The 25,390-nt window shown below is 55.9% G+C and overlaps 1 protein-coding gene across 32 annotated transcripts in view; it reads right to left on the bottom strand.

The window, feature by feature from the left end:
* The window catches only part of NRXN2 (neurexin 2), a 104,962-nt gene extending 79,901 nt beyond the window's left edge, over window positions 1-25,061 (bottom strand). For 15 of the 32 annotated variants that reach the window (XM_033119613.1, XM_033119620.1, XM_033119616.1 and 12 more), the window contains exons 1-2: window positions 14,415-15,168; window positions 3,283-3,300 (exon numbers count right to left, since the gene is read on the bottom strand). In XM_033119613.1, the coding sequence (XP_032975504.1) occupies window positions 3,283-3,300; window positions 14,415-15,141 (745 nt within the window). In that variant the 5' untranslated portion in view covers window positions 15,142-15,168. Of the gene's footprint in view, window positions 1-3,282; window positions 3,301-14,414; window positions 15,385-24,840 lie in introns of those variants that run through there. The other 17 variants (XM_033119636.1, XM_033119631.1, XM_033119649.1 and 14 more) reach the window with 6 other exon arrangements.
* Between the last annotated feature and the right edge of the window lie 329 nt (window positions 25,062-25,390).

Raw genomic sequence — 25,390 nt, 5'->3', positions numbered from 1 at the left:
CCTGGGACGAAGCTGAGGACCGAGATGCCTGGGTTCAGGAGGGAGGCAGCGAGGGGGCCAGGGAGGCATGGCCAGGGGCCACGGCCTGCATCCCGTGGGAGATGTGGACAGATGGTTCGCGTGGCCCCCTTCTCCTCTCTCAGAGACATTGGTCTCTGCCCACTGCTGGGTCTGAGGCCATTGCGGGAGGGGCCACAGCTGCCAAGGGCTTCCTCAGAACAGACAGCTCTTGGGAAGACACAGGTTTTAGCCACCAAACAGGGAGGACCCAAACACTTGGACTGTCTTATTCCTTGCTCTGAACGCCTCCCACCAACTCTTCCCCCAAGAACTCCCAGCATCTTCTTGCAAACCCCCTAAATCCAGGACCCACATGCAGACCCTGACCCCTCATCCATGTCTTCTTGGCAAAAAATAGCCTTGCCCGCAGGCTCCCACCCTTAGAAGTCCAGGCCTGGGAGCCAGTGCCCCGTGGACCCGCCCTCTGTCCTCCTCAGGCCGGTACTACTGGGGGGAGTGGCACCACTCCCCTCACAGACCCTTCCACTGCCCAGCTCCCAGCCAGCCTCATTAGCATGCGGCACTCTCCCTCTGTCACCACGGCAACCAGCTGCTCAGCTCCCTCAGGCGTGACAGCACCAGCCATCTTGGTGAAGGGGAGGCCAGTTCCCTGCCCTGTCTCCTGCGGCTCAGCCCAGCCTGGCCTGAGGGTTCTCTCCCTAACGCCTGCCTCTCCACCTGGCCCTGAAATCTCTGCTCCCTCCTCATGCCCAGCTCCCCCTCGGTATGTGTGCCCTTCCCCACGTCCACCTGTGGCACCAGCCCCCCCACTACCACTAGAGAGGAGGCTGGCAGTGATGGATGGCATTACCCAGGGTCCTTTCCGAGGGCTCTTTATGGGGCTGCTTCTGGGTCTTCTCTCCCTGATACAAGAGGCTGGGGGGGGGATGGAGGCAGGGCAGCTGGGATCCCCAAAAGGAGATGCTCAGCAGGCGGCTGGGCTCCTGGGAGACAGCTAAGCCTGAGACACAACATGGAGGGACGAGAACAGAGGCTGCAGGCACAGGGGTCTCAGGTCCGAAGGGGAAACTGCGGAGTCCAGAGCATAGTACCACCAAGGAGGGCCCAGCCCACCCCCCTGAAACTACCATGTGCCAAACCCACCCCCCACTCTCAATCTCACTCCCTTCAGCTCCTGCCCAAATCCCAAGACGACCAGCATCAAAAGAAGGAAGCCGGTGATAGGGGACAAGATGGAGAGACACACAGCACACACGTCACAGAGACACACAGAGGCATCACTTCCCTAGGTGTGCACACACACTCACACTCAGCCTTAGACACACACCCCTACACAGCCACTGACATGTGGGCGCACACAGGCCCACCTCCAGACACACCACCCACAAGAAATGGCTAGGTGGCGGCGTCAGGGGTCTCATTCCTCACTTGTCCCCCAAGCCCAGCTTCCCTTCATGTCCCTGCCTAGCCTACTTGCTTGGAAAAGAACTGTTCCCTTTTCTACCCGCCCCCTTCTCCCGCCAGCAGCCCTCCTGCTCTCTTGGCCTGGCTGTTTCCCTCCCCATCTCTCTCCTCCCTCCTCTCCCTGCACACGTGTCCTTCTTCTCCCCACCTCTACTTATCCCTCTCCTTCCTCCAGTCTATCTGTCCCCTTCTCCCTCCCCCCAAGCCTCTCTCCTCCACACTTTTTCCCCTCTCTTCCTCCCTTCATCTCTCCCTTTGTTCCGGAGGAGACATGACATCAAGAGCAAGTAAAAGTCACATCAGCACTAAATCTTATCTCCAGCCGTCAGCAGGCTGCGTCCACCCAGACATGCAGACTCTTTCTCTCACATGCACAGAGGTAAACACTGACACACGGAGATGCAGACACAGATGCAGACACTCCTACGGGGGCACAGCGATGTGGGCCACGCACAGAGGGCATGGCGACGGAGGCGCACACACCTTCACACACAGTCAGGTGCATGTAAACAGCCTACTTGTTCAGATGTGCACAGAGGCACACAACACGGAGAGCAGCAGAGCCGTATGCGTGCGTGCGCGCGCACACACACACACACACACACACACACACACACACCTGGGTGCCTGCATGCCAGGACCAGGGGACCTGAGGACATCTACAGAGAAGAGACCAACCAAACCGTGGACACAAGGAAAAATGGATTCCAGCCCCACACTCAGGCCAAGGGCCCCTCTCTTATTTGATTCCCAGGCCTCCTGCATCTTGAGTGCTCTCCCCCGCTCCTCCTGGGGCAGAGCCCAGGCCCAGGCAGCTGCCAGCCCAGGGCTACCTCTGTCCCTTCCTCTCTCACTTGCTGCTGCAGGAAGAGAACGCGGGCAGGTTTGACTGGGTCTCCCGCCCACCCTGTTGCCTGCCTTCTCCAAGGTGCCCCTGTGAGAAGGTGCCCCCGCCTCCAAGTCTGGACCATCCGACTGTCTTCTCCTCTCCCTGATCTAGTCTGTCCCAGAGGAGGAAAGAAACAGGGTAAACCAAACCGAGGGGGAAGGTTCAGAGAATGACAGGAGCCCAGACAGAGCCTGGGGAAGGACAGAAACAAGACAGAAAAAGAGGTCTGGGGACAAAGCCCTGCAGAAAACCCAGCACGGGAGAAAAGGCAAAAGAAGAGAAGGCAGGGAAAGACGAACAGAGAGACCCCAAGAGAGGCATGTCCCCCCCCCCTTGCCCTTGTCCTGAGCTGAAGGAAGAAATGGACCACCCCTACCTACCGGCCCGTGGGCCAGCGGCCAGGCGCCTGCTGCAACTGTCAGTCAGAGCGGGGAAGCTGCCACTTACCCACAGCCCCTGAGCAGGGCACTGGCCCCCACCCTCTGCCTGCTCTCCAGACCCCAGAGGGGCTTCCACCCAAGCACCAACCCCGAGCCCCGCCCCAGCCCGGCAGCATGGCTTTCTAGGCTTCCTCAGCTGGGCCAAACTTGTTCTCCTCACTCACTTCTGGGCATTTCAGAACCACTCCCACTCCCCATCTCCGCCCTACGGAAGAAGAAAGGCCAGTGGGCAGGCTGGCACTGTAGACGTGCAAGTGGAAGGGGCTGCCCTCTGCCTGGCAGTTCTCCCCTGGAAACCAGAAGAAGGAATAGGCCAGAGGTGGGGCCAAGGCCACCAAGAGGACACCCAGACATCCTTCCCTGGGCCATGGGCAGGGGAGGGAGCCCGCAGGTGGCCAACGACACCCCCCTCACATAAGACCCCACAGTGACTGATCCGCCACCCAGTGACCAAGAGGCATCACTCACCTTCCATGGGGTGCTCCTCTACAGGCCAGCGAGGTTCAAAAAGGGGTGAGGCAGAGAGAAGGAGAAAAAAGGAAAGCAATTAGCGAAGGTACCAAGGACAGGGCTCCCAGGGGCGTGATGGGTTCAGGGTCCCCGAGCGGAGCCCACCCAGGCCTTGACACGAGTCACCCCGTCTGGACAGCTCTGCGGGGACAAGGCAGAGAGCGAGGCATTTCCTGAGTCAGTGCCTCACAGACTGGGTCACACAGTCCGAGAGGACCCAAGCCTCGTGTTACATTTCAGGAAACTGAGGCCCAGGGGAGGGAAGTGAGCACTCCAGGTCACATGGAGAATCGGAGGCAGAGCCAGGAGCGGCAGTCAGGCATCCTGACTCTCCCAGGCATGCTCCTCCCCTGCATTCCAGTGCGTCTCTGAGACAGATGGGGACACGCTCACCCGGGGCTTACCCGAGACACACTCATGCTCAGTGACACACTGACACACATAGGCACTTATCGATCCAGAGACACTTTTAATCTCACACAACTCACATCCGAAGCCTTTGTACACAGGACCCAACCACGCCCCACCCCCCCACCCACTCAGGGCAGAAAAGTCATGAGTGTACAAATCAGAAAACACAGTTCTGCCTCAAGGTGCTGTGTGACTCCCATCCCAGTCACTTAACCTCTCTGAGCCCCCAGTCCGTCTTCCGCAAAAGTGAGAGGGGTAGACTAGATCGTTTCCGAGGCCCCTCTGGCTCTGGTTCTGTGATTCTATGATAAATGCCTTCTTCACAGTTGAGTGAGGCCAGGGGCCCCCAGGCTGGATGGGCCACTTCAGTGGTGGCAGGGGGTCAAAATTCAGTGGGCCAGACTGGGCCCAAGTTGCAGCCTTTGGGCAGTTAGCCCTCACCTAGTGGGGCCAGCCTGGGCCTAGGCCTGGGGCTCGCCAAAGGGGTCAAGAGAGAGACGGAAGGAAGACAGGATGGAGGCAGTTTCTTCAAGTAAGCTACGGCTCCGGGAGCAGGCTGGGCTCTGGCCTGCTTTGTGAGGGCACCAAGTCACCCCTCTCCAAACGTTTCCGACACGCCTACCTACTGGGAGCCTTTAGAGAAACAACAGGCGGGAAGAGAAACAGCACATCCTACAAACATACAGACCCAGTGGGGAAACACACACACACACACACGTGGGCCCCACGATACGCATGCGCACACACCAGCAGCTGTTCATACTCACTCAGGCCTGCAAGCACACGCCCTGTCCTCCTACCTCCAACCTCGTTTTGTTATTTGCGCAATCACTCTTCGGGGTTAGCATTAGTCCAGAAACACACACTGTGATTTATCATACTTTATGCCTCCCCATGATACACACACACTCAGGCTAAATGCAGGATCAATACCTGCAGTGATCTAATACAGAGCGTAAGATGCACGCACCGCCGCCACCATCACCACACACGTCCTCCGGTGGCGAAGACACACACCCTGAGATGAACACAGCTCTCTTCTTTCCTATCTGTCTGTCTCTCTCCCATTTCTAAACCTACACACACAAGCCTCTACACATCTACATGTGTTACAAACCACACATTTATACAACACAGAGTTTCTTTACCTGAGAGCTGCATCCCCCCAAAAGCTGTGTATACAATGATTTTCTGAAATTGAATCACATTCCATTTGGGGGGCCTGGCTAGTGGAAGAGGGCCCTCGGGAAAACCCTGGGGCTCTCATGAGGAGCCTACGTCAGATTTCTTTGGCCCCAGTGTGCGAAGCTCCCCGCTCAACACAACCATCTCTCCAGCACCTGTACAACTAGGAAGCACAGTGACCTCTAGACAATGGAATATGGGGGTATTTCAAAAGGCATTCCCCCTGCCACCAACCTGGGTTCTGCTATGCTCAGGAAGGTGAAACTATCAAGTTTGGTTTGCTGCCTGCACAAGTTTCCCTCTCCTGGCTTCGGAGAGGTGGTACCTAGGGACTCATTCCCCGCTGTTCTTGGCTTCCTGCTGACTCACCTGTGCCCCTCACCTGCCATCACGGCCCCTCCAGGCTCAGTCCCGTGCCCTCCCTACTCCTCTGTCTTGTCCCCCCCTCAGTGAGAACTCACTTTTGTGGCTTAGGGACTTCCACACTTGTGTGTATGTGCAGCCCCAGCCTCTTTCCTGGGTGCCGGTCCTGCATGCTCACCTGGCCGCAGCAATTACCGGCGCAGCTCTCCGCCATCCAAACTCCACCACTACCGCCACACTCTGGACATCTCTACGCCCGCAACTAAGTGCCTTTCCTGCATTTAGCAACAGCACTGCTTTCAACCAACACTCCCTGAGCACTCACTATGCGACCCACACTGGCCAGGCCCCAGAGATTCCCTTAGAGAGCCGGGGTACCGTCCAGACCCTCGACACGCATCGCACGAGCTCCGTGGGTTTATCTATCTCCTTTAGACAGCAAAGGACACTGGCCCAGGAGCCAGAACCACCTTGGCCTTTGTCCACTGCACTCCTAGGTCATCACAGCCCCCACCCTCACCTTTCACCCCTGCATTAGACTCCTGCTGGTTGATCTCCCTGCCCATCCCCAGCCGGGCTCTCCTGACACAGGTACCAGACACACCTGACTAAATACTGCTCTGATCAACACGCACACACACACACCTGCACACACTCTCAGAGCTTTTCAGTGGCTCTGGAACAAACCTCTCTTCTGTGCTCTCGACCTTTATATCCACGCACCTCCAGAAAAGCTCTCCCTGAGTGCCTCACGGGCTCCTCACCCTCCACAGGCCCAAGAGGGGCCTCCGAACCCCTCCCCGACAAACCCCCTCCCCCTGCCTGCGTTCCCTGATGGGCTTAGGCGCCCAGAAACCAGCCTTGCTCTGTTTTCATACCAATCACCAGGTCCATCAGTTCCACTTTCTGAACCCTGAAACTAAACTAAACTCCTACTGTGTTTCCCCGGAAATAAGACCAGGTCTTATACGTACTAATTTTTGCTCCAAAGACGCATTAGGGCATATTTTCAGGGGATGTCTTATTTTTCACGTATTACAATCTACATTTATTCAAATATAGAGTCATGTCATCTTCTTCTGGAACGTTGTCATAATGTACTAAATACGTCATCTGGCTGACGATCTTAACTGGGGCTGATTTTCGGGGTAGGTCTTACTTTCGGGGAAACGCGGTAGAAACCCCTCCATCCCTCCATTACCATCAGCACAGCCCCAAGGCCAGACCCTCATCAGATTCTCTCCCTGGCACATTGATAAGCCTCTCAAATGATCCCCTACAGCCAGTCCGTCCACCCTGCAACTCATAGTCCACCCACCGCCAAAGTGGTCGAACCAAGTCACCGCCCTGCCTAAAACGCTCCACGGCTTCCCAGTGCCTACAGGATAAAGTCCAAACTTCTCAGGAAAGTCCATTCGAAGCCTGACCATGCTTCCCTCCAACCTCCTTTCCCGCAACAACTCAGGCCCCAGTCACACCCAATTTCTTCTCATTTCCCTAATATGCCACGTTTCTGTACATACTGTTCCCTCGGTTTGAAATGCCTTTCCCCATCCTCATTCCTCTCACCCTCAGCAGCCTGAGAAAGTCCACTTTTGCCTTAAGACCTGGTCGATATAGCTTCATCTGTGTTCTGAAGTGACCTGCCAGGAAGAGCAAGCCATCCCTCTTTTGTTCCCGCTCTCGATATGTACATTGGGTTATTATTTCAGTTATCGGATCTGCCTTGCGATTGTGTTTCCATCTCTGCTTCCTGACTGGGCTGTGAGACATCCAAGAGCAAGGACAATGTCTCATTCATCTCTCTCTATCCAGCTGCTTGGACAATTCCTGGCTCAGAAAAAGGCATGACTATGTTTGTTGAATGAATAATAAAAAACACTTCTCACGTAATGAGTACTTGAAGTATGCCTGGCCTCTTTCCATGCACTGGCTCTTTCCATGCAGTTTCATTTCTTCACCACTACCCCCTCCTCGATGGGTACTGCTATTAAACTCTTGTAGAGAGGGGAAATCAAGGCTCAGGAAGTGGAAGAAACTTGTCCAAGTCAATACTGCTGGTGAGGGGCAGAGTCAAAATCTGAAACCAAATTTGTCTGGCTTTAAAACTTCCAATGGGCTACATTCTTGGCCTGGACGTGGAGACTTCTAGAAGTTGCCTTTAATCCACAGTTCTGATTTTGTTGCCCGGGAAGCACAGCTATCTTGGTCTCCTCACCCGCCCGATACACTTGACTCACATCCCTTAATACGCTAGGCTCCTAATTGAGGCTGTTTTCCTGGTGGAAAAGCCCTGTCTTTCCTTTCCACCTCCACAAATCTCTCTCAGTCATCCTTTAAGATCCAGCCAACTCTCACCTCCTCCTTGAAGCTCTCCCTGACCACTCTGACAAATAATCACGGTAGCACTTACGGATCATTTAGAATAGTACCTGGCACATGGTAAAGGATTTCCATTTGTTAACTCATTTAGTCCGTAAACAACATTATAACCTCCATTTTACAGCGTAGGACATTGAAGAACAGTGTGATTAATTGCCCAAGTTCACACAGCTAGCAAGTAGCAAAGCTGTGATTGAAACCCGGGCAGCCCATGCTCGGAGCCATTCTGCCACGTGGGGCACCTACCTCGTCTCTGGGGCCTTAACAGCAGTCGTTCCCTGCACCGCTCTCTTGAGCAGTTGGTCCCATTCTGCTGGGAGCCATTTCCAACCTCAGAAACTGTCAGGACCACAGGGATTAGATGTTAGATTCACATACATGACCCCATTTACTCAACTTTCACACACGTAGGTTTTGACTGCCCAACCAGAGGGCATCGATGGTACTGTCTCGCTTAACGTAAATACGGGGTTCCCGCAGATTCGTTCTTGAGGACAGCGATAAAGACCAGAATGAAAGAAAAGAAAAAGTTCTGAGCAGCCAAAACTGACGACGTAACAGTTACACAATAAAAACTGTTATTTTCTCACGGGAGAACCTCTCAGACCCTACCCACACTCCACTCACGGTCAGTGAAAACACAATTCCAACATGCTTGGGAATGCCCCTTTCCAAGTTCACAAACAGAGAGAGCGAGCACTGGATATGGGTTGCTACCTGACGACTCCGCCCAAGGGTGGAGGTGGGAGAACTAGTAAAAGCTAATAGAAGAACTCAAACATCCAGCAGTCAAGCATCATTTCAAGCTGGGACAAACCTCCGCGAAGGAACCACGCACTGGGTGCAAGTCCAGTGAAGTACCTGAGGGGAATCACGACATCCTGAGTCATCCGGAAAAGGTGGAATCACATTCCAAATATTACGCTTAGGGAGGCGCAGGGGTGTGCAACATGTAGGAAGATTTCCATCGCATGTTTTCAATGTTGGGGAGCTGTGCGTTTCAATAGGGAACAGCCTGCTTTCCAGAGTGAGTTCCTCCCCGAGCGCTCAGAAGACTGAGACTTCACTGATGGATTTCCATGGCCTCTCTCGGGGCTGGACCAACACACACAGCAGCACTTATGGATCATTTAGAATCGTACCCGGCACATGGTAAAGGATTCAGGAACACCCTTCTCACATAGTGGCGTGAGGGAGAAGCTGTGGCCCGAGGAATTCGGGGTAGTTACTGGTTTCTGATGAAACACTGTCCCCAAACACCCCAATAAACCAAATGCAGGGAATCCACGGACACAGCTCTCCTGTTTGGAGGCAGCACGGAGAAAGCGGGGGGGCAACAGGCGCTGGGGTCAGCTCAGGGTTCAGGTCCCAGCTCTTACATCTCACGTGGTGGCCAGGAGGATGACACGAGATAAAACGTTCACGCACCAAGCAAATGCTCACTAGCTGCCGGGCCCCAGGCTTTGCTCCCTCGGCTACATGATCTGATTCTCTCTTTCTTCCAACTGCTTCTTCGCCACGTCGGCAGCCGCTCCTCTCCCTCCTGCTCCCCTGGATGTTGCTCCGAAGTCTCTCACCTTCTCCTGGCCACCTCATCCCAGCCCAGAGCTTCAAATACTCTCTCTCCAGCGTGTGGCTCCCAGGTCGCCATTGGCAGCCCCACCTTCAACGCAAAGCTCTGGACTCACATTGCCACCTGCCTGGACACCTCTGTCTAGGGGACACCACGACACAACACGGGCACGATCTGTGGCCCAAGCCAGCTCCCCCCGCCCCCCGAGGACCCCCTTCCTTTCACCCGTCCACCGTCCTTCCAACTGTGCACGCCTGACACCTCGTCCTCTCTGACCCCTCCTCGCCCACCCCCACATGCGAGAGGCAGAGTCCTACAGCTCCAGTCTCAGCGGTGGCTCTCAGCCAGTGCTGCCACCACCCTTCCCTTGCTGCTCCCCAAGACGACCGAACTTCAAGACCTCAATAACTCTTTCCTGAACTATCTCCCAACTGATTTTTCCTCCGCATAATTCTGCTCCCTCTGATCCACTCTACACCTCACTCCCAGCTTCCGAAACAGCTCTTCTTATTCACATACCTGCTCCAAGTTCTTTTGTGGCTCCATCTGCCAACACTCTGTACACAGTCAGCATCCAATAAATGTTGGCTGAATGATGTAAGTCAAAATTCCATGACCTGGCCTCAACCTGCTTCTCCTGCTTTAGATTCCACTATTTGCCCTGCACGATCTGGTGCCCCTGTGTGGATAGGGCATTTCCCCCATTCCATGTCTTTGTTCTTCCTGGTTCTTTGGCTTGGAGTCACCTCCCCCAAACCAAGCTTGCTAATCAATGCTCAAGGCCAATCTTAAATAGCATGCCTTGTGTCACCCATCCCCTCAACTTATAAACGCTCCCCTTCTTCAAAACCCCGAGAGCACTCTGCTTGTAAGAGTAACTACCATTTACTCACTAGACACTCACTTAATTCCCACAACAAACCTGTGAGATAGGCGTGCTTATCCCCATGTAGGAAAAATTGGCCTGGACAGTAGATGCTCATCTGATGTCACAGGCCTAGTCGTGAGAAGTCAGATCGAAACCTGGATCTGAGCCTCAGGAGTCTGCGGTGTAATCACCACGCCACACGGCCTCACTGCGTCGCTTTGGGCATATACCGTGCGCTTTTGTGATGTTCTTTTGCTATTATTTACTGAGCATTTTCTATGTGCTGGGCACTATTCTAAGCACTTTACAAGAATTAGCTAATATCATTCTCACAACAAATCTATAACGTAGGTACTATTATTTTCCCAATTTTACAGATAAGGAAACCAGGGCAGAGAGAGCTTAAGTCCAAGGTCACTGCTGAGAATCTATGTTCTTAACTACACACTGGATTGTTTTTAATCTGCTTCCCCAACTAAACAACCAACTCCCAGAGCAGCGCCCTATTCATCGCTGACTCTCCCCTTCAGACCCTAACATGACATCTATCCCACAGGAAGCTAACTACCTGTTGAATGAAATCACCAACGAACTTACAAAACACACACGAGACACCTGTGTCCACCTCCTGGCCAACATATACTTTACCACTAGTTTCGTATTTCTCTCCTAAGCAAGGTCCATGCCTGACACTCTGTCCTGTACCTCGGAGTCCCCACTCCACTGGACGTCTCCCACACACCTGCCACCCTTCTTGCTTGATCACTTGTCAGCCCTTTCTCTATACATGTGAGTGACATGAGGAGGAGTTCACATGCAAACCACTACAAAATCCCAATCTACTCTACCCCAGCTTTGGCAGATACTCAGCAGTGGATACACATGCTCAGTTACTCATACTTAGCTCTGTCTCAATCACCTATGGCCAGACGTCCCAGAGGAAAAAAAGCAAATTTCCTAACATGGAGATTCTCAGCCAATGGGTAGGCCCCGACTTGGGAAGGCGGGGGGCCTCCAAGGGATCCACAAATCCATATGCACACCAAAGATCTGAAGGCGGATCGGTAAGTCTTGCATATAAAGCTAAAATTATTTTTTCTAATGCAATTTGAGCAACCACAATGGCAAATATAACATCAAAGTCATCTAAAAGCTTTCCTGAATTCATAGTAGCTTTGAGTCATCTACTTTCACAACAAACAGATATAAAAATAGCTACTATTTGGAAGGGGTACTGTGAGTTCCTGACTTTTAAAAATGTCCTCAAGCTCAGAAAAAGTTGAGAACCACTCGAAGCAAATAATAATAATGAAGTGCCTGTAACTTCCAAGGAAGTTGGGGGCCTCTGGCCCCCGAGATCTGTCTCAGAGATCCAGAGCCTGGCCTGCTCCCCTGAAAGTCTTCCTCCCCCAACCCCAATCCCCAAGGGCAGGAGCCCATTCCTTTCCTCCTTGGCTGGATGAAAACGTACTAGAAAAAGTGTAATGAACACAGGATATTACAAAAGATTCCCAGAAAATAAGGCACAAAAATATAAGGAGAGGTAATGGGGTCACGGGGTAGGGAGGGGAAGCTGAGCTGTCACTTGCCTGTCATCTCCAAATGCAATCAATGTTTACAACCCGCATGCCCACCCACACATGTGTCTGAAAATATACATATGCATACTTTCATATGCATATGCAGCTTTACTCCAAGCCTTTATTCTCTCAGATACGTATTAATATTTCTTCTTTCCACAAATCTTTATCAAACACCCACTAAGTGTCTATTTCCATATTAGGTACAGGGAATACAGAGATGAATATCCCTGCCCTTTTATCACAGACAAAGCACCACTCCCTCCATAGATATTACACACACACGTGCGCGCACACACACAGAGTCACGCCTGCCCCTACCAGCTGTCTGACACCCACCTCATATGTCCCTTTCCCTTTTCTTCATGAATCTCACATACACATATACATACATACATACACACAATGGGTCAGACACATAGCCACCTCTCACAGCTCCAACAGAGCTGACACAAATATTTATCCGGTACATATCCGGCACATAGACGTCTGATACACAAAACAGTCCCTCTCAACACAGGTACTTGAACTCATCTCAGACACACAGCCCTCATTCGGAAGCACATGCTTTGCTCTGCTTGATGAATCTTTTCAGGGAATGTATACAAGGGCTCTGCTTGACCAGAGTGTCTCCGGCTGCATTTTTCATATACCCAGGCCCAATGCTGCACAGGGAGACTACAGACCAGTTACTATGACCTCTCTGCAGTTTGAATTTCCCTTCCATCAAGTTAGAAGAGTGGTTCGTCCTATTTTCTTAGGAAGGCTTGGAGGAGACGGGTCATAGGGACCAGAGAATCAAGTTAAAGGTCTTGGAAAGAAAGATTCCTCGTAGAGTCCAGGCATCTTACTGAGCTCTCCATTAAAACACATGCACATGGGTGCCCTGCACATGTGCACACACTTTTACACTTGAGGACTGCTCATGGCACTAGGCACCGGACTTCAGTCTGTAAACACTATGCTATTCAAACAGTCCCATTCATATATACAGACTGCCAGACTCTGCATGCAGGCAAACACACACAGACACACAATTTCACCGTTTAGGGAGCGCCTGAGCTCCTTGGGGAAAAGTCGAGAAGGCGTCAGATTCATCTAATACACCCAGTTCCTAATGACATATCCCACAAACTTGTACAAATAACCCGACAAAAATAATCCAAAAACCTTCCTTATGCATTCCTCGACCCCAACTATAGATGCAAAATCAAAATACAGTGCAGAGTACAGACTTTCCCAAACCATGGGCCAACCTGCCAACCTCACTGCTCCCAGAGCTGTCCACATGCTGGCAGCCATGAGGACACCCGTCCCCAGTGCAGTCCCAGGGCCACACTAGATTGTGGGCACACGCATGCATATGTACACATTACCCCAAACACTCTCTCGGGGGAAGACACACACACAACTACTAAGTGGCCCACAGCTTTGACGGGTACTGAGGGAGAGGAAAGCTCGTCTGTCTGCCCATATCTGCGGAACACAGCGGCCACTGATCGGGGATGAAGGAAATGAGGAAACTCTCCCCACTCCCCAGCCAGACCAAAGTACAACAGGTGCCTTAGAATCCCCCTTCCTCCTTCCCCACTAAAACCACAGCCCGCCCCAGGCCTGGTGCAACCCGTGACCTAGTCCCCTCATCATCACCCATCTCTGCCCGTTGCAGCTGGGGAGCTGGCAGAATCGCCCCTTCCCTTAAACCTCTCTTTCAAGCCCCTATTCCACACTGGATTCCATATTCCATAGCCCTACCAACACCTCTCCAGCCCACTAGTCTCCCCCAAATCCCAGGCTGGTAAGGGCTGGATGTTTAAAACAGAAGCCTCCATCCCCTGTCTCTCACCCAGAAGAAACTAACAGCCATTTTTTTTGCCCCTCACCACATCTGTCAACTTCTACTCAGGAGCCTGAGTGGCCTCAGCCACCTTCTCATTTTTATTTCACTCTTGAAGAGGCTCTGCAGAGTCTGTGATGAAAAAGAAACACTGGGTTCCCGCCCCCCTGGCGTACTCACGCGCCTTGGTACCCTCTTCCCCACTCCCACCACCCTCACGACCAGGCCTTCCCTCCTCCGGTCGCGTCCGGGCCCCAGAAGTCATACTTCCAGCCCTTCACCCGCGGACCCTCCCAGTCTGCGTCCCGCAGCACCGGTCCCATCTTTCTAGGCCGCCCACGGCCCCCGGCCCTCACAGGCCCCGCCCACGCTTATCCAACCCAGTCCCTCATAGACTCTCACAGGCCCCGCCCCCGGCCCCCAGCTGACCATTCGCCCTCCGCCCTACCCACCGCCTAGCCACACAGGTCTCGCTCCCAGACCCCCGACCCTACGCCCCAAAGTCCCCGCCCACAAGGCCCCACCCACTGCCTATCATAGGTCCCGCCCAATCCCACAGGCCCGCAAGCGCCGGACCTTCACCTTGCCAGACCCTCACAGGATAGGACAGCACAGGCCTGTCTCTCTACAGGTCGCTACAGAACCCTCCGGGAGGGGTAACGGGCGCTCACGGTCCACGCCCACACTGGCCACACCCACACCAAGTTGCCGCATCCAGAGGCTCCGCGGCTCACTAGCCATTCACACGCGCTCTCTTCCGGGCTGGCGTCCTCACACGGGAAAAGCTCACAACCCTCGCGTGCTGGTACACCCTCACAGGCCTCGACACCCCGGGCACCCCCATCTTCTCCCTCCCGCGCCCAGGCGCCCCGCGGCGGCTCCCCGGCTCACCTTCGCTGCAGAACTTGCCGCCGAAGCCCGTTTGGCTGCAGTCGCAGCCCACCTCGCCGGGGGCCAGCACCGTGCAAAGGCCGCCGTTGGCGCAGGGGTTGCGCGCAGGCGCACACAGCGGGTCCGCGGCAGCGCCGCGCAGGCCTTGGCTGCCCAGCAGCGCTGGGGGCCGCTCGCCCAACTTCAGGTTGGCCAGGAGGCCGCGGAAGGGCGGCTCGTACTTGACGGTGCTGAGCGTGAGCGCCGAGAGGCGCACGTCGGGCGGGATGCCGCCCACAAACAGGTCGCTGGCCACCTGCATCTCGCGGCGTTTCGAGCGCACCTCGGCAGCGCGGGCCTCGCCGTCCACCGCCAACGCAGTGCGGCGCGCGTCGCGGGTCAGCAGCACCATGTGCCAGCGGTCGTCGGCCACCGGCGTGTCCAGCTGCAGCGTGGCGGGCTCGGCGCACGAGAGCGTGAAGCGCAGCCGCAGGCGCCCGTCCACCAGCAGCAGCTCCAGGAAGTCGCAGTCGCCGCCGTCGTCCAGGTAGAGCAGCAGCGCGCGCGTCGCGTTGGTGCGCAGGCTGAAGCTGAGCTCGCCGCTGCTTGCCGCGCCCGCCCAGCGAGCGTAGCGAGCCCACTGCCCGGGGCCGCCGCCGAACTCCAGGCCGCCCGCGCCCGCCGCCAGCGTCAGCAGCAGCAGCAACAGCGACGGCGACGGCGGCCGCCACGGGCTCCCTGGCGCCATGCCTCCGGCGGCCCCGGCCCCGCCCGCCCCCCGGCCCCGCTCAGGCTTCAGAGCCGCGGGCGCATGGGGCGGGGAGGGGGCCGGGCGCCCCCCGCGCCAAGCGGGGCTCCCTCGCCGGCTCACAATGCCATGGGCCCGGCCGCGGGGCGAGACGCGCAGAGGCTCAGGTGCCGGCTTCCCTCCGCCGCGGCAGAGGCGCCCCTCCCCTGCTGCGGGCTCCGACGGAAGATGGGGGAGGGATGCCTGCGGGAGAAGAGAGAGGAAAGAGTTAATGAGAGGCTCGGAGGAGGGGAGGCCGTTGGTGTCTAGCTTACCCCTTCACACCAGTAAGCACCCAGATGTTTCCCTGTAGGACTTGAGGAGCCGCCCTGACCTGGAGAGGGTCCCGGAGCAAAAGACACCACCATGGGTGGGAATACTGGGGGCCCAACACTTGGGGGGAGGTGGCACTCGCCAGGGGCATTATTGGTTTGAGATGTGGGCAGGTGGACAGGCATCACCTTAGAGTCCAGTAGTAGCCCGACACAGATGCCCTCACCCTCGCCTCCTGTCAGCACCAGGGCCAGCTCCTCCAGCTGGTGAACCCAGCCCCTTCTCTGAGCCACCCAACCTCCGTGCACAGCTCCCACCACCAACCACGAAACTCTCATCAGCTCCTGATAATGAAGTTGCTAAATAATTCATTGGGATTAATTAAATGCCAATTCGTCAATAGTATCACAGGGTAACCAGGCTGGGAAGGGGACAGGGAGAGAAGCCAGCCAGGCCCCGGGCATCCAGGCTGGAAGCCGTCTCCACCCACGCAAGGACACCGGCATCTGATTCCATGTACCCGATTCCCCCTCAACCACACTCACCCCTTCCTGGGCCCTAACCCCACTGGTCACCAGCCCAGATGCTTCCTAAACCTGAATGTCTATCACCCTCAACCTCCAGCTCCCAGTATTCAGCCTCAGATCTGGCCTGATACCTGCGTTCTCTTCATCCCTCAGTTTCACCATCACCACCACCACCCCCAGGGCTGGGGGGAGGCACCAGGAGGCAAGCAAGCTTATTTGCATAAAATTGCCTTTCTGAAATGATTACCCTTGTAACGGGCTGTCAGAGAGCAATTTATACCCCATGCCAGGGAGGGGAATTTGCATCTCGTTAAACTCAAAGTTGTAATTATTTATATCCAACAACCCTCTTGAATATTGCATTGATTTTATTTTGGGGAGGGAGGAAGGGAAGGAGGTGGGGAGAAGTCTGGGAGAGAAGCAGGGAGGGGCCAGAGTTTAGGAAGAGACAGGGAAAAATTGAAGGGGGGGGAGTGGGAGGAGAGGAATTGCATGAAAAGTGACAGAGCCAGAAGAGTAATGGAGGAGAAAGGTGGCTGGATGGGGAGAAAAGGAAAAAGAAGGTAGAGAAAATTAAATTCCAAATTCAAACAGCATTTGTCAAGGCCCTGGATGCTGGGCATTTTTACAGATGTCATTTTACTTCATCAATCTGAGAAGTCCCATTATTCCTATTAACCACTGGGGAAGTCCACACAGAGGTCTAGGGACTCGCCCAAGGTCACACCACCAGTTAGCAGAGACCTGGCGCATAGATCCACATCTCTCTCCAGCATCTCCACGAAGGAGACAAAAGGCAGGGCAGCCATAGGCATAGCTCAGAGACGTGAGAACCAGCAGAAAAGGAGAAGGGTGACTTGGAGAGGGAGGAGGTTGGAGAGGTGTGGTAAGGAGTCAAAGAACTATGTGGGGGGGGGCCGGCCCCGTGGCTCAGGCGGTCGAGCTCCGAGTTCCTAACGCCGAAGGCTGCCGGTTCGATTCCCACATGGGCCAGTGGGCTCTCAACCACAAGGTTACCAGTTCGACTCGACTCCTGCAAGGGACGGTGGACTCTGCCCCCTCAAACTAAGATTGAACACGGCACCTTGGGCTGAGCTGCCGCTGAGCTCCCGGATGGCTCGGTTGGAGTGCGTCCTCTCAACCACAAGGTTGCCAGTTTGAGTCCTCGACTCCCGCAAGGGATGGTGGGCTGCGCCCCCTGCAACTAACAACGGCAACTGGACCTGGGGCAGAGCTACACCGTCCACAACCAAGATTGAAAGGACAACTTGACTTGGAAAAAGTCCTGGAAGCACACACTGTTCCCCAATAAAATCCTGTTCCCCTTCCCCAATAAAATATTTCAAAAAAAAAAAAGAGCTATGTGGGAGGAAGCTGGAGTATGATGGGAAAGAGAAAAAGCTAGGAGCCCCCTAAAATAACCATAGCAAGAGGGCGAGCAGACACTCACAGAAGGGCAGGGATCGTTGGAGTGACAGGTGTGCAGAAGGAAGATGGGGCAGAGTCCTCGGGAAGCTGGTGATAGTGTTTAGGAAGCCATCTCTAAGAGACCCTCAAATCCTTCCAGCTCTCAGATCCTTCCAACTGCTGCCCTGCCAATCCTGTAGGCTCCAACAGGGACTCAAGTGCTCCTCCAAGGGCTGCCCCTTCTCAGGCAGGGGCAGAGACAATCCAGGCAGGGGCAGAAGCAATGCAGACAGGCAGCCCCCTCTCCCTCCAAATACCATCAGGGTTATACATAGCTTTGCCACTGCCTCTCCTCATTGGGTAATGGAGATAATTAACATGTGCGGGCTAATTAGCCAATCAAATTAAATGCAGCACCTGCTCCCCGCCTGATTGACGCCTTTACCCGACACATGTGCACCCCCACTCCAGCCCAGGGCAGGGGAGGGGGAACCTCAGGCGTGGGGGAGGGAAAGGCCACACTCTCCCCCTTCTCCAGAAGGGGCAGTCAGCAACCCCTGCAGGTGCACAGCCCAGATGGCCAGTGGCCTCCCTCCCTTCCCCCCCACCGCCCCCCCCCCCCGCAGGGGTCTCAGTCTGTCTGGCCTAGCCTCTCTCAGCCTCTCTCCTGGCCCCCACCCCAACCTCCGGACACTATTTTGGGGAGGGAATTAATTAGCTATTGATTTCCGCTGGCAGAGGGAATAGGATTTCATGCTGCCATCCACTCACCCCTGGGCTCCGGAGAGGGAGGGGATGAGTTCCCTTGGCCCATCCCCCAACCCAGTCCCTCTCTCATATATCCCCCATCCTCCAGGGAGATGGCAGAGGGGTTCTTCCTGAACGCCTACAGGCAGGGTCTCCCTCATTCAGGAAGTTGGCAGAGGACAGAGTGAAGGATTGTGGGGAGGCCTCCAGAGGCTGGGAAGCAGAGGCCTGGGTCCTGGGAGCCAGAAATGTTCCCTGACTGGGCAGGGCGGGGAGTGTGTGGCAGCAAACTGAGTGAGAGTCTAGGAGGGAGTCAGGCCAAGATGTGGAGGGAGAGTGTAGGAAGGAAGGGGGTGCCGTGAGCAGGCACATGTCGGGGAGCTGGCTGTGGGGGCAGAGGCTGAACTTATGGGTGCCTCTTGGGAAGGGTGAGCCCAGGCTCTGAGCCTGCAGCCCCTCCGTGCTCATTACTTATTCTCCCCACAGCCTGCAGCTCTGCAGCACAGGCCAGCTTGGCTCAGTGCCATGGGCACAGGGGCTGCTGGGCTGGCCAGGAGGAAGCCCTTGCCCTCCCTGGGTCCTCTCTCCAGTGACCCAGAGACCGTTGGGCCTGCCAGGCAGAGATAGCCCCAAGAGGCATGTGAGCTAAGCAGACACCTGGGTCCTTTCCACCCCACCCCACCCTACAGTTCCCAGGAAACCTGCGTCTCTTCATGGCTCCTTTCTCCTCCCCTCAGCCTCCCCCATCCTAGGACCAAGCTTCTGCCCACCCAGCCTCCAAACCACCCAGGACCAGGGGGTTCCTTCTAACTAGGATGTTCCATCCTTCCCACTCCTGCCTGGTATGCACACAGCTCTCCGGCCTCAGATTTCCTCCCCACGGGCCAGAGCCATTGGCCTTACACTACATCCAGCAGACGGTGTCCCCTGGAGTTGTGCAAGGAAATGGCCACTGCCCCAGGCTCGTGCAGTGCAGCGGAAACCCCCCGCGCGCAGAGTTCCAGTGCCCACTGCCAGTGCATGGACACTTGGCCAGAGCAGCCTCGGGATATCCTGCCTGCTGACTGACGTCACTGCCATGCACACCGCAACCCCTGCTGGCCTGGAGCCACGGCTCCTCTAGGGAACTGACCTCTAGTGTAATCTGGGATTCTGCACCCAGTCAACTCCCAGCACCCCCTACCCACAGATGTACTCGGCAACCTGGAACCAGTGGTGATGGGAGCCGGGCAGGTTAGGGTGGGGTGACTCAGCCGCTCTCAGGACCTCATCCTACTCTCTTCCCCACCGAATCTCTCCCACGGACTATTTCTGGGTCCTCCTAGGCTGACAACCTCCTTCTCGTCTTCCCACAGCCAGGCCAGTGCTACCATGGCACCTGGGCTGCAACTTCTAGACTCCACACTGTGTGTCACGCGCCAGGCTGGACCACCCTGTGCATTGTCTTATTTAATCCTCTAGCTCCAGCAGGTATTTGTGTCACCCCAGACTTGTCAGCAGGAACCTGCACTTAGAACGATGAATTCATTTGCCCAAGTGCGAGTGCAGGTAAGGGGTTGCTGGCTTCCATGTCTGTGGCCTTTCTCCTGCCCTGGACTGGCCACGGGCCCCAGGGCAATGTGGGGCTCAGAGCGCACCCTTCTCTGATCTGGCCTTTGCAGGGGCCATTGTCTATGTAGACCCCGCAGACGCTGAGTTCGCCCCTAGGACTGAAAGACGCAGACCCCGAGCTCATAAAGTTCATTCCTCGCATTTTTTCTGAGGTAGAAACTGAGTCCCAGAGAGGAGCAGGGACTGACCCAGGGCCACACAGCAGAGCAAGACTAAAACTAAGGTCACTGGCCGTCCATTCTAGATGCTTTCCACTGTACCTACTATTCCAGACCTGGACCTGCCCATCTGGCCAAAAGCCTCGGCCCCCGTAATGCCAGTGCAAACTGAGAAATGGATGCAGGGTGAGGTAGTCCATACTCACCTGGCAGAGCCCCTGGTCAGGGCCTGCTCCCAGCATCCACTCAGCCCCTCTGTGGCCACATCTACACACACACACACACACACACACACACACACACACAGCCATGGGAATGCCAGCCTCCCTCTGACTCCTCACGTCAGCTCCCTCTCATGCCAGCTGGGAGTGTGACAGCAGGGCCTCCCCCAGGCGCCAGGGAGGAAGAGCTGGGTTTACACACATTCTGGTGGCCCCAGAAGGCAGCCCGTGGACAGGTGGGAGAAGTGCGTGTTATGAGGAGGGAGATTTTGGCTCAAGATAGAGAGAAACTTGCTGGCATTCCAAAGCATCCACCAGTGGAGTAGGCTGCCTCTGGGGGGTGGTGAGCTCCCTGTCTGTGGAGGTGTGTGAGCTGAGGCCAAGACAACTACTGCTCAGAGGTGCTCGGGAGGGGGCTCTGGAATCATATGGAAGGGGACAACAAACACTTGAGTCCTGCGGTCCCTCCCAGTCATAGAATGTGTTCTTGGAAGGGTCCCCTGTTGTCTCCAAAACATCTTAGGCAGGGTTGGTGGGCTGCAAACCATTCTCACCTCCCCCTCCTGCTCCCTCCTGCCAGCCCTGATGACCTAGAAGAGAAAGGGACGCCCTCGGCATGTCCATGTCCAGTCCCACCTCAGCAGTGGGCAAAAACAAGACAGTGCAGTCATTAGAGGCACTGACCTGGAGACTGGCTTCAAGTAACAGCTCCACCCCTTTCTATTAGGTTGGTGCAGAAGTGATTGCGGTTTAAAAGGTTAATAATTGCAAAAACCGCAATTACTTTTGCACCAACTTAATAGCTGTGTGACCTCGGGCAAGTTACTTAGCTTCTATGGGCCGCAGTTTCCTTATGTGTAAAATAGGGGTAATAGTGGTGTTGTCCAAATTAAGAGTTAATATATATAAAGCACATAGAGCAGTGTCTAGCATAGACTGAAGTGGAAAAGTATGTGTTGTATTCGTGATTACTTTTTAAATTCCTCATCTTAGCATTTGACAGCCTGCAAAACTCCATGGATCTCATGTATCCTTTGATTCTCACCAGGGCCCGGTGAGGGACATAAGCCAGGTAGGTTTTATCACTGCCCCTTTTTGCAGATGGGGAAACTGACACTAAGAGAGGAGAAAGGACTCCCCACCCCAAGGTCACACAGCTTGTAAGTAGCAGACCTGGGACTCAGATTTCTCCCCCTGGCCCCTTCTCCAGTCTGCTGGACTCCTCCCCTTGCCGAAGAAGATGGGAGAAGGGACAGGGACGAAAGGGTCTGAAGGCTCGTGGGCTGGGCTCACGGCTCCCCCCGCCCCAAGCACGACTTTGTGTCCACGGAGAGAAGCACGAAGGAGGCTGGGCACAAGAGATGGCAGCTCAAAGTGTGCATGCTGAGGCTGTGCCAAATGTGTGGGGCTGAGGAGGTGGGTGGGTTGGGGACTGCGGTGCAAGTGAATGACACGGCGGAGAGGGGGCTGGAGCACAGGTGCCTAGGGGCTGGGAGGGAGGCAGTGGGAGTGGTGAGCTCACCCCATGCCCACGCCTGTGCTGTGCACACTGGGGGATGCCGACCTAGGGGGTACACCCCAGCCATGCAGAGGGGACAGATGGCTCCCAGGGGCGGCCTTGTGAGTAATCGTGAGGTGCCCGGGAATGTGCTATCCATGACAGGTGTGCGCATGTGTGTGTGGAAGGTAATGAGAACAATGATGGACAGAGCTGTCATTTACTAGGGGCTTCCTATGTGCCTGACAAATATATATCGGACAAAGTAAAGTTCACAGAGGGCTGAGCACAGAGCCGGGCTCACAGCAGGTCTACGATAAATGCAGTTGTTACCATCATTATTGTCAAACCACCTCATCTAGTCCTCAAAAGAACCCATGATGTAGGTATGAGGACCCCCATTTCACAGATGAGGAAACTGAGGCCCACTGAGGGGCAGAGCTGAGCCCATGAAGCCTCACTCTCACCCCATCCCACCACATTAAACAGTGGCAGTAGCAGTGGCAGAGACTGCTTTGTAAGTGACAAGATGCCATACACACATGGGATTATTTGAATGAGTCTCAGAGCCCATGGGCCTGCCTGTGTGGACAGAGCCAGGCAGGGAGCGCCCCGACAGATGGAGCAGCAGGGTTAGTGGCATGTGAGACACATGGTCAGGGCGTCCCCACGGGGGCTGGGCTTAGGAGCTGGGAATGAATGGACAGCATGATGTCAGCAACAGGCAAGGGTGGGGACCTGCTCATGAGGGTGAGTCCTGGGGTAGAGGCCCCTAGAAACAGGAAGGTTCTGAGGTAGGCCAGGTGTAGCTGAGTGCTGGGCTAGACCAGAGGGGATTGTGGTCATGGTCAGGACGAGTAGGCAGGCTTGGAGCGGGGGCGCTTTCTGAGGATCCAGAGACATGAGAGCAAGTGAGAGAGAGTGTGAAAGTGAGAGAGAAGCTGAGGGGATTAGCCAAGGCATAAAAGAGCTGCTCTAGCATGTGTGTGTGTGCCGGTATGCACACATGTCTACCCACACAAAGGCCTGGGGCAGCGTGCTTAAGACCGAGATGAGAACATGTTACTTACTAATGTGCACTGGGGACATGGAGTGTGGGAGATGGTGTGTCTGGGAGGGAAGGGTGTGTCTCAGGGAGTGAAGGCGTGTCCAGAAGAGTACAGGTGTACCTGAGATGGCTGTGGGAACCTGGAGAGGTGAATGGTTGGATGGGGGGCTGTGTGTGTCTGATGGTGAGGGCTAACAGTGCCATGCTGGGCCTCTAGGGGTATGTAGGGGCCATCTGTGTAGCATGTACATGAGAGCAGGCGCTTGGGGGAGGTCTCTAGGCAGGAGGTGGCAGTCTCTCTGGGCGGGGAGTGTAGGTGGCGTGCTGCCGGGAGGTGTATTGTGTACGCAGGTGTGTGTGCCTGTGTAGGTGTCTGTCTGGGTGGGTGCTACAGAGCGTATGTATCAGTGTCAGATTGTCTGTGTCACTGGTAAAGGCGGATGGGTGGATCTGGGTAGAGACTGAGAGTCTGCAGGGGAAAGAGGTCCCAAATAACCCCTCTAGAACCCATCCCCCTCCTCTAAGGAACCCAAAGTGTGAATTTAGCCCAGGCCAAGAAGCCAGGAAAGGCCTGGGCTCCTGGAGAGAGCTCCCCAGCCACCCCATGACAGTGACTGCAGGCCTCTTGCCAGTCGGTCGGTCCCACCCACCCGTGTGGATCTAAGGACAGAGTGGGTCTGAGAACACCTCCTCTAGCAGGAATGAAGGAAACCCCAGCCCCCAGAAAGATCCAGCCCAGCCTTGGATGCCAGCATCCCTGGAGGCAGGAATTAGAGACCTGAGTGGCCGAAGCACCCACGAAACAGAAGGCCTCTCAGCTAGCAGACCAGCAGACCTCCCTCCTCTCTTTCTTCTTTCTGTCTCCTTTCTCTCTTACTACTTCTCTGGCAGAAGATAGAGAATGCAAAGCCCTAAAGTCCACCCTCCCCCAAAAGGAATCCCAGACACTAGGAAGATGGACAAGAGGGAGGGGCAAAAATACATGGGAGGTCCTCAGCCACTCACCCACCCCCCAACACATACACAACCAGAGGTGTACAGAAGCCCCCAAGGCTGTCAAGACCCACCCCCTAAGACTGATTTCATCACTCCAGGTCTGGACAGCTTCCCCCTTAATCTCCAGGCACCAAAAAACAGATCCCTCCCAGCCCTTGCTGGTTCAATGAAGCACCAAATGCCCTCACCCAGGACTCAGGTGGGGGTTGAGAGTAAAGAAAGCAACAGCCCCGCCCCCGCCACCACCTGCCCCACCGGCAGGGAAAGCCAATTTTGCCTCCAAGGGTCCATCAAGGATTTAAGGGCTCATACCCTAGTCCAAAGCACCCAGGGCAGATGTCTCCTTCATCTGGGGGAGGTGTCTGGGACTTGAGAAAAGGTCCCCTCCTCTTCGGGGGTAGGGAGCAAGCCCAGGGCCCGGCAGCTTCTTCTCCCTGCAGCACTCTCTGACCATAACCCTGTCGCCGCCCGCCCAGCGCTTTCCCACCCCAGCATAGCCCCCTCCTGATTTCCCAGTCTCCCTCTCTCATCGCCCCAACCTTCCCCCGCAAGCTTCCACTCCTCTCCCTCAGGCCCCCCATCTTTCCCAGCTCTCTCCCAACATAGACCCATCACTGCCTCAAGCACCTTGGCACCTTCCCCTCTGCTCCCTCCCAATAACCTCCTCTCCTTGGCTACCATCCCCCAGTAAAGCCTGGTCCTCAGTGGTGCCCCCAGTGTGAAGCCCTGCTCCCTGCCTCTCCACTACTCTTTTTCCCCTCGCCAGCCCCCTCTCCTCCTTCCATGAAGCCCAGTTCCTCGCTGGTTTCTGCCCTGCAGACCCTTCAGAGCACAACAGCTCCCCAAACCCCTCTGGCCAGAGCAATGCTTCCAGCCCTTGGGGCTAGAACTGATTGGGGAGCCCCTCTTCAGAGCCTCCCTCATAGCCCTCCTTCTCGCCCCATCCCTTCCCCCCTCCATTCACCCCAGCTCAGGGCCAATGCCCCATCCACAGGGAGGCTCCGACCCCCAACCCCTCAGCCATTTAGCCTCCTCTGTCACCCAGCCAGTCCTCTCAACGCCGTAGCTCCCCCGTCCCCCAATCCATCCTTCCTGCCTCCCCCGCCCCTTCGATCGCTCCCCTCCCCCGATCTGCTCCCGCCCCCCGCCCATCTCCGCCGCAGCCCCCCCCTACCTGGTTCTGGGGGGTCCAGGAGCTGGAGGGTGGGGATCAGAGCCCCGGGGCCGCCGCGTCTCTGGCGGGTGGCAGAGCCGGTGCCAGTGGTGTCGGCTGCCTCGCGCCTCTCTCGCTCCCCGCCGCGTCCCGGCCCGCCCCGCCGCGGTGCCGCTCGGAGGAGGATGCTCCGCGAGTCAGGGCGGCTGCTCCCGCCGCCGCATCCCTGCAACACCGACTGACGGCAGCATCAGCACCAGTGCCCGCCCCCCAGACGCGCGCATTGGACCATGCTGCGCTAACGGACGAGCGGCACAGCCAATGCAAAGGCACAGAAGCCGCCAGTCCCGCGGCTCCACAGGCCCACCTGCCTCCCCCGCGAAGGACCCAGGCGTCCGGGCCCCAGGGCTTCCTAGTTCTTCCCCTCCTCTCGCGGTCTTTAGCCCTGGTGCCCGGGCCCCCAACCAGGCAAATTCCCAACCTAGCCCCAATGCCTTTTCCGGGAACCCAGGCGCCCTAGCCTCTCGCCCATTGGGTTGGATCCTCGGGTCCCGCATTCCCGGGCTGGCGG

The sequence above is a fragment of the Rhinolophus ferrumequinum genome, chromosome 11 (assembly GCF_004115265.2).
Source record: "Rhinolophus ferrumequinum isolate MPI-CBG mRhiFer1 chromosome 11, mRhiFer1_v1.p, whole genome shotgun sequence".
NCBI classification, from domain to species: domain Eukaryota; kingdom Metazoa; phylum Chordata; class Mammalia; order Chiroptera; family Rhinolophidae; genus Rhinolophus; species Rhinolophus ferrumequinum.
The sequence above is the reverse complement of the archived record's forward strand: the minus strand, read 5'-3'. Positions and strand labels throughout refer to the sequence as shown.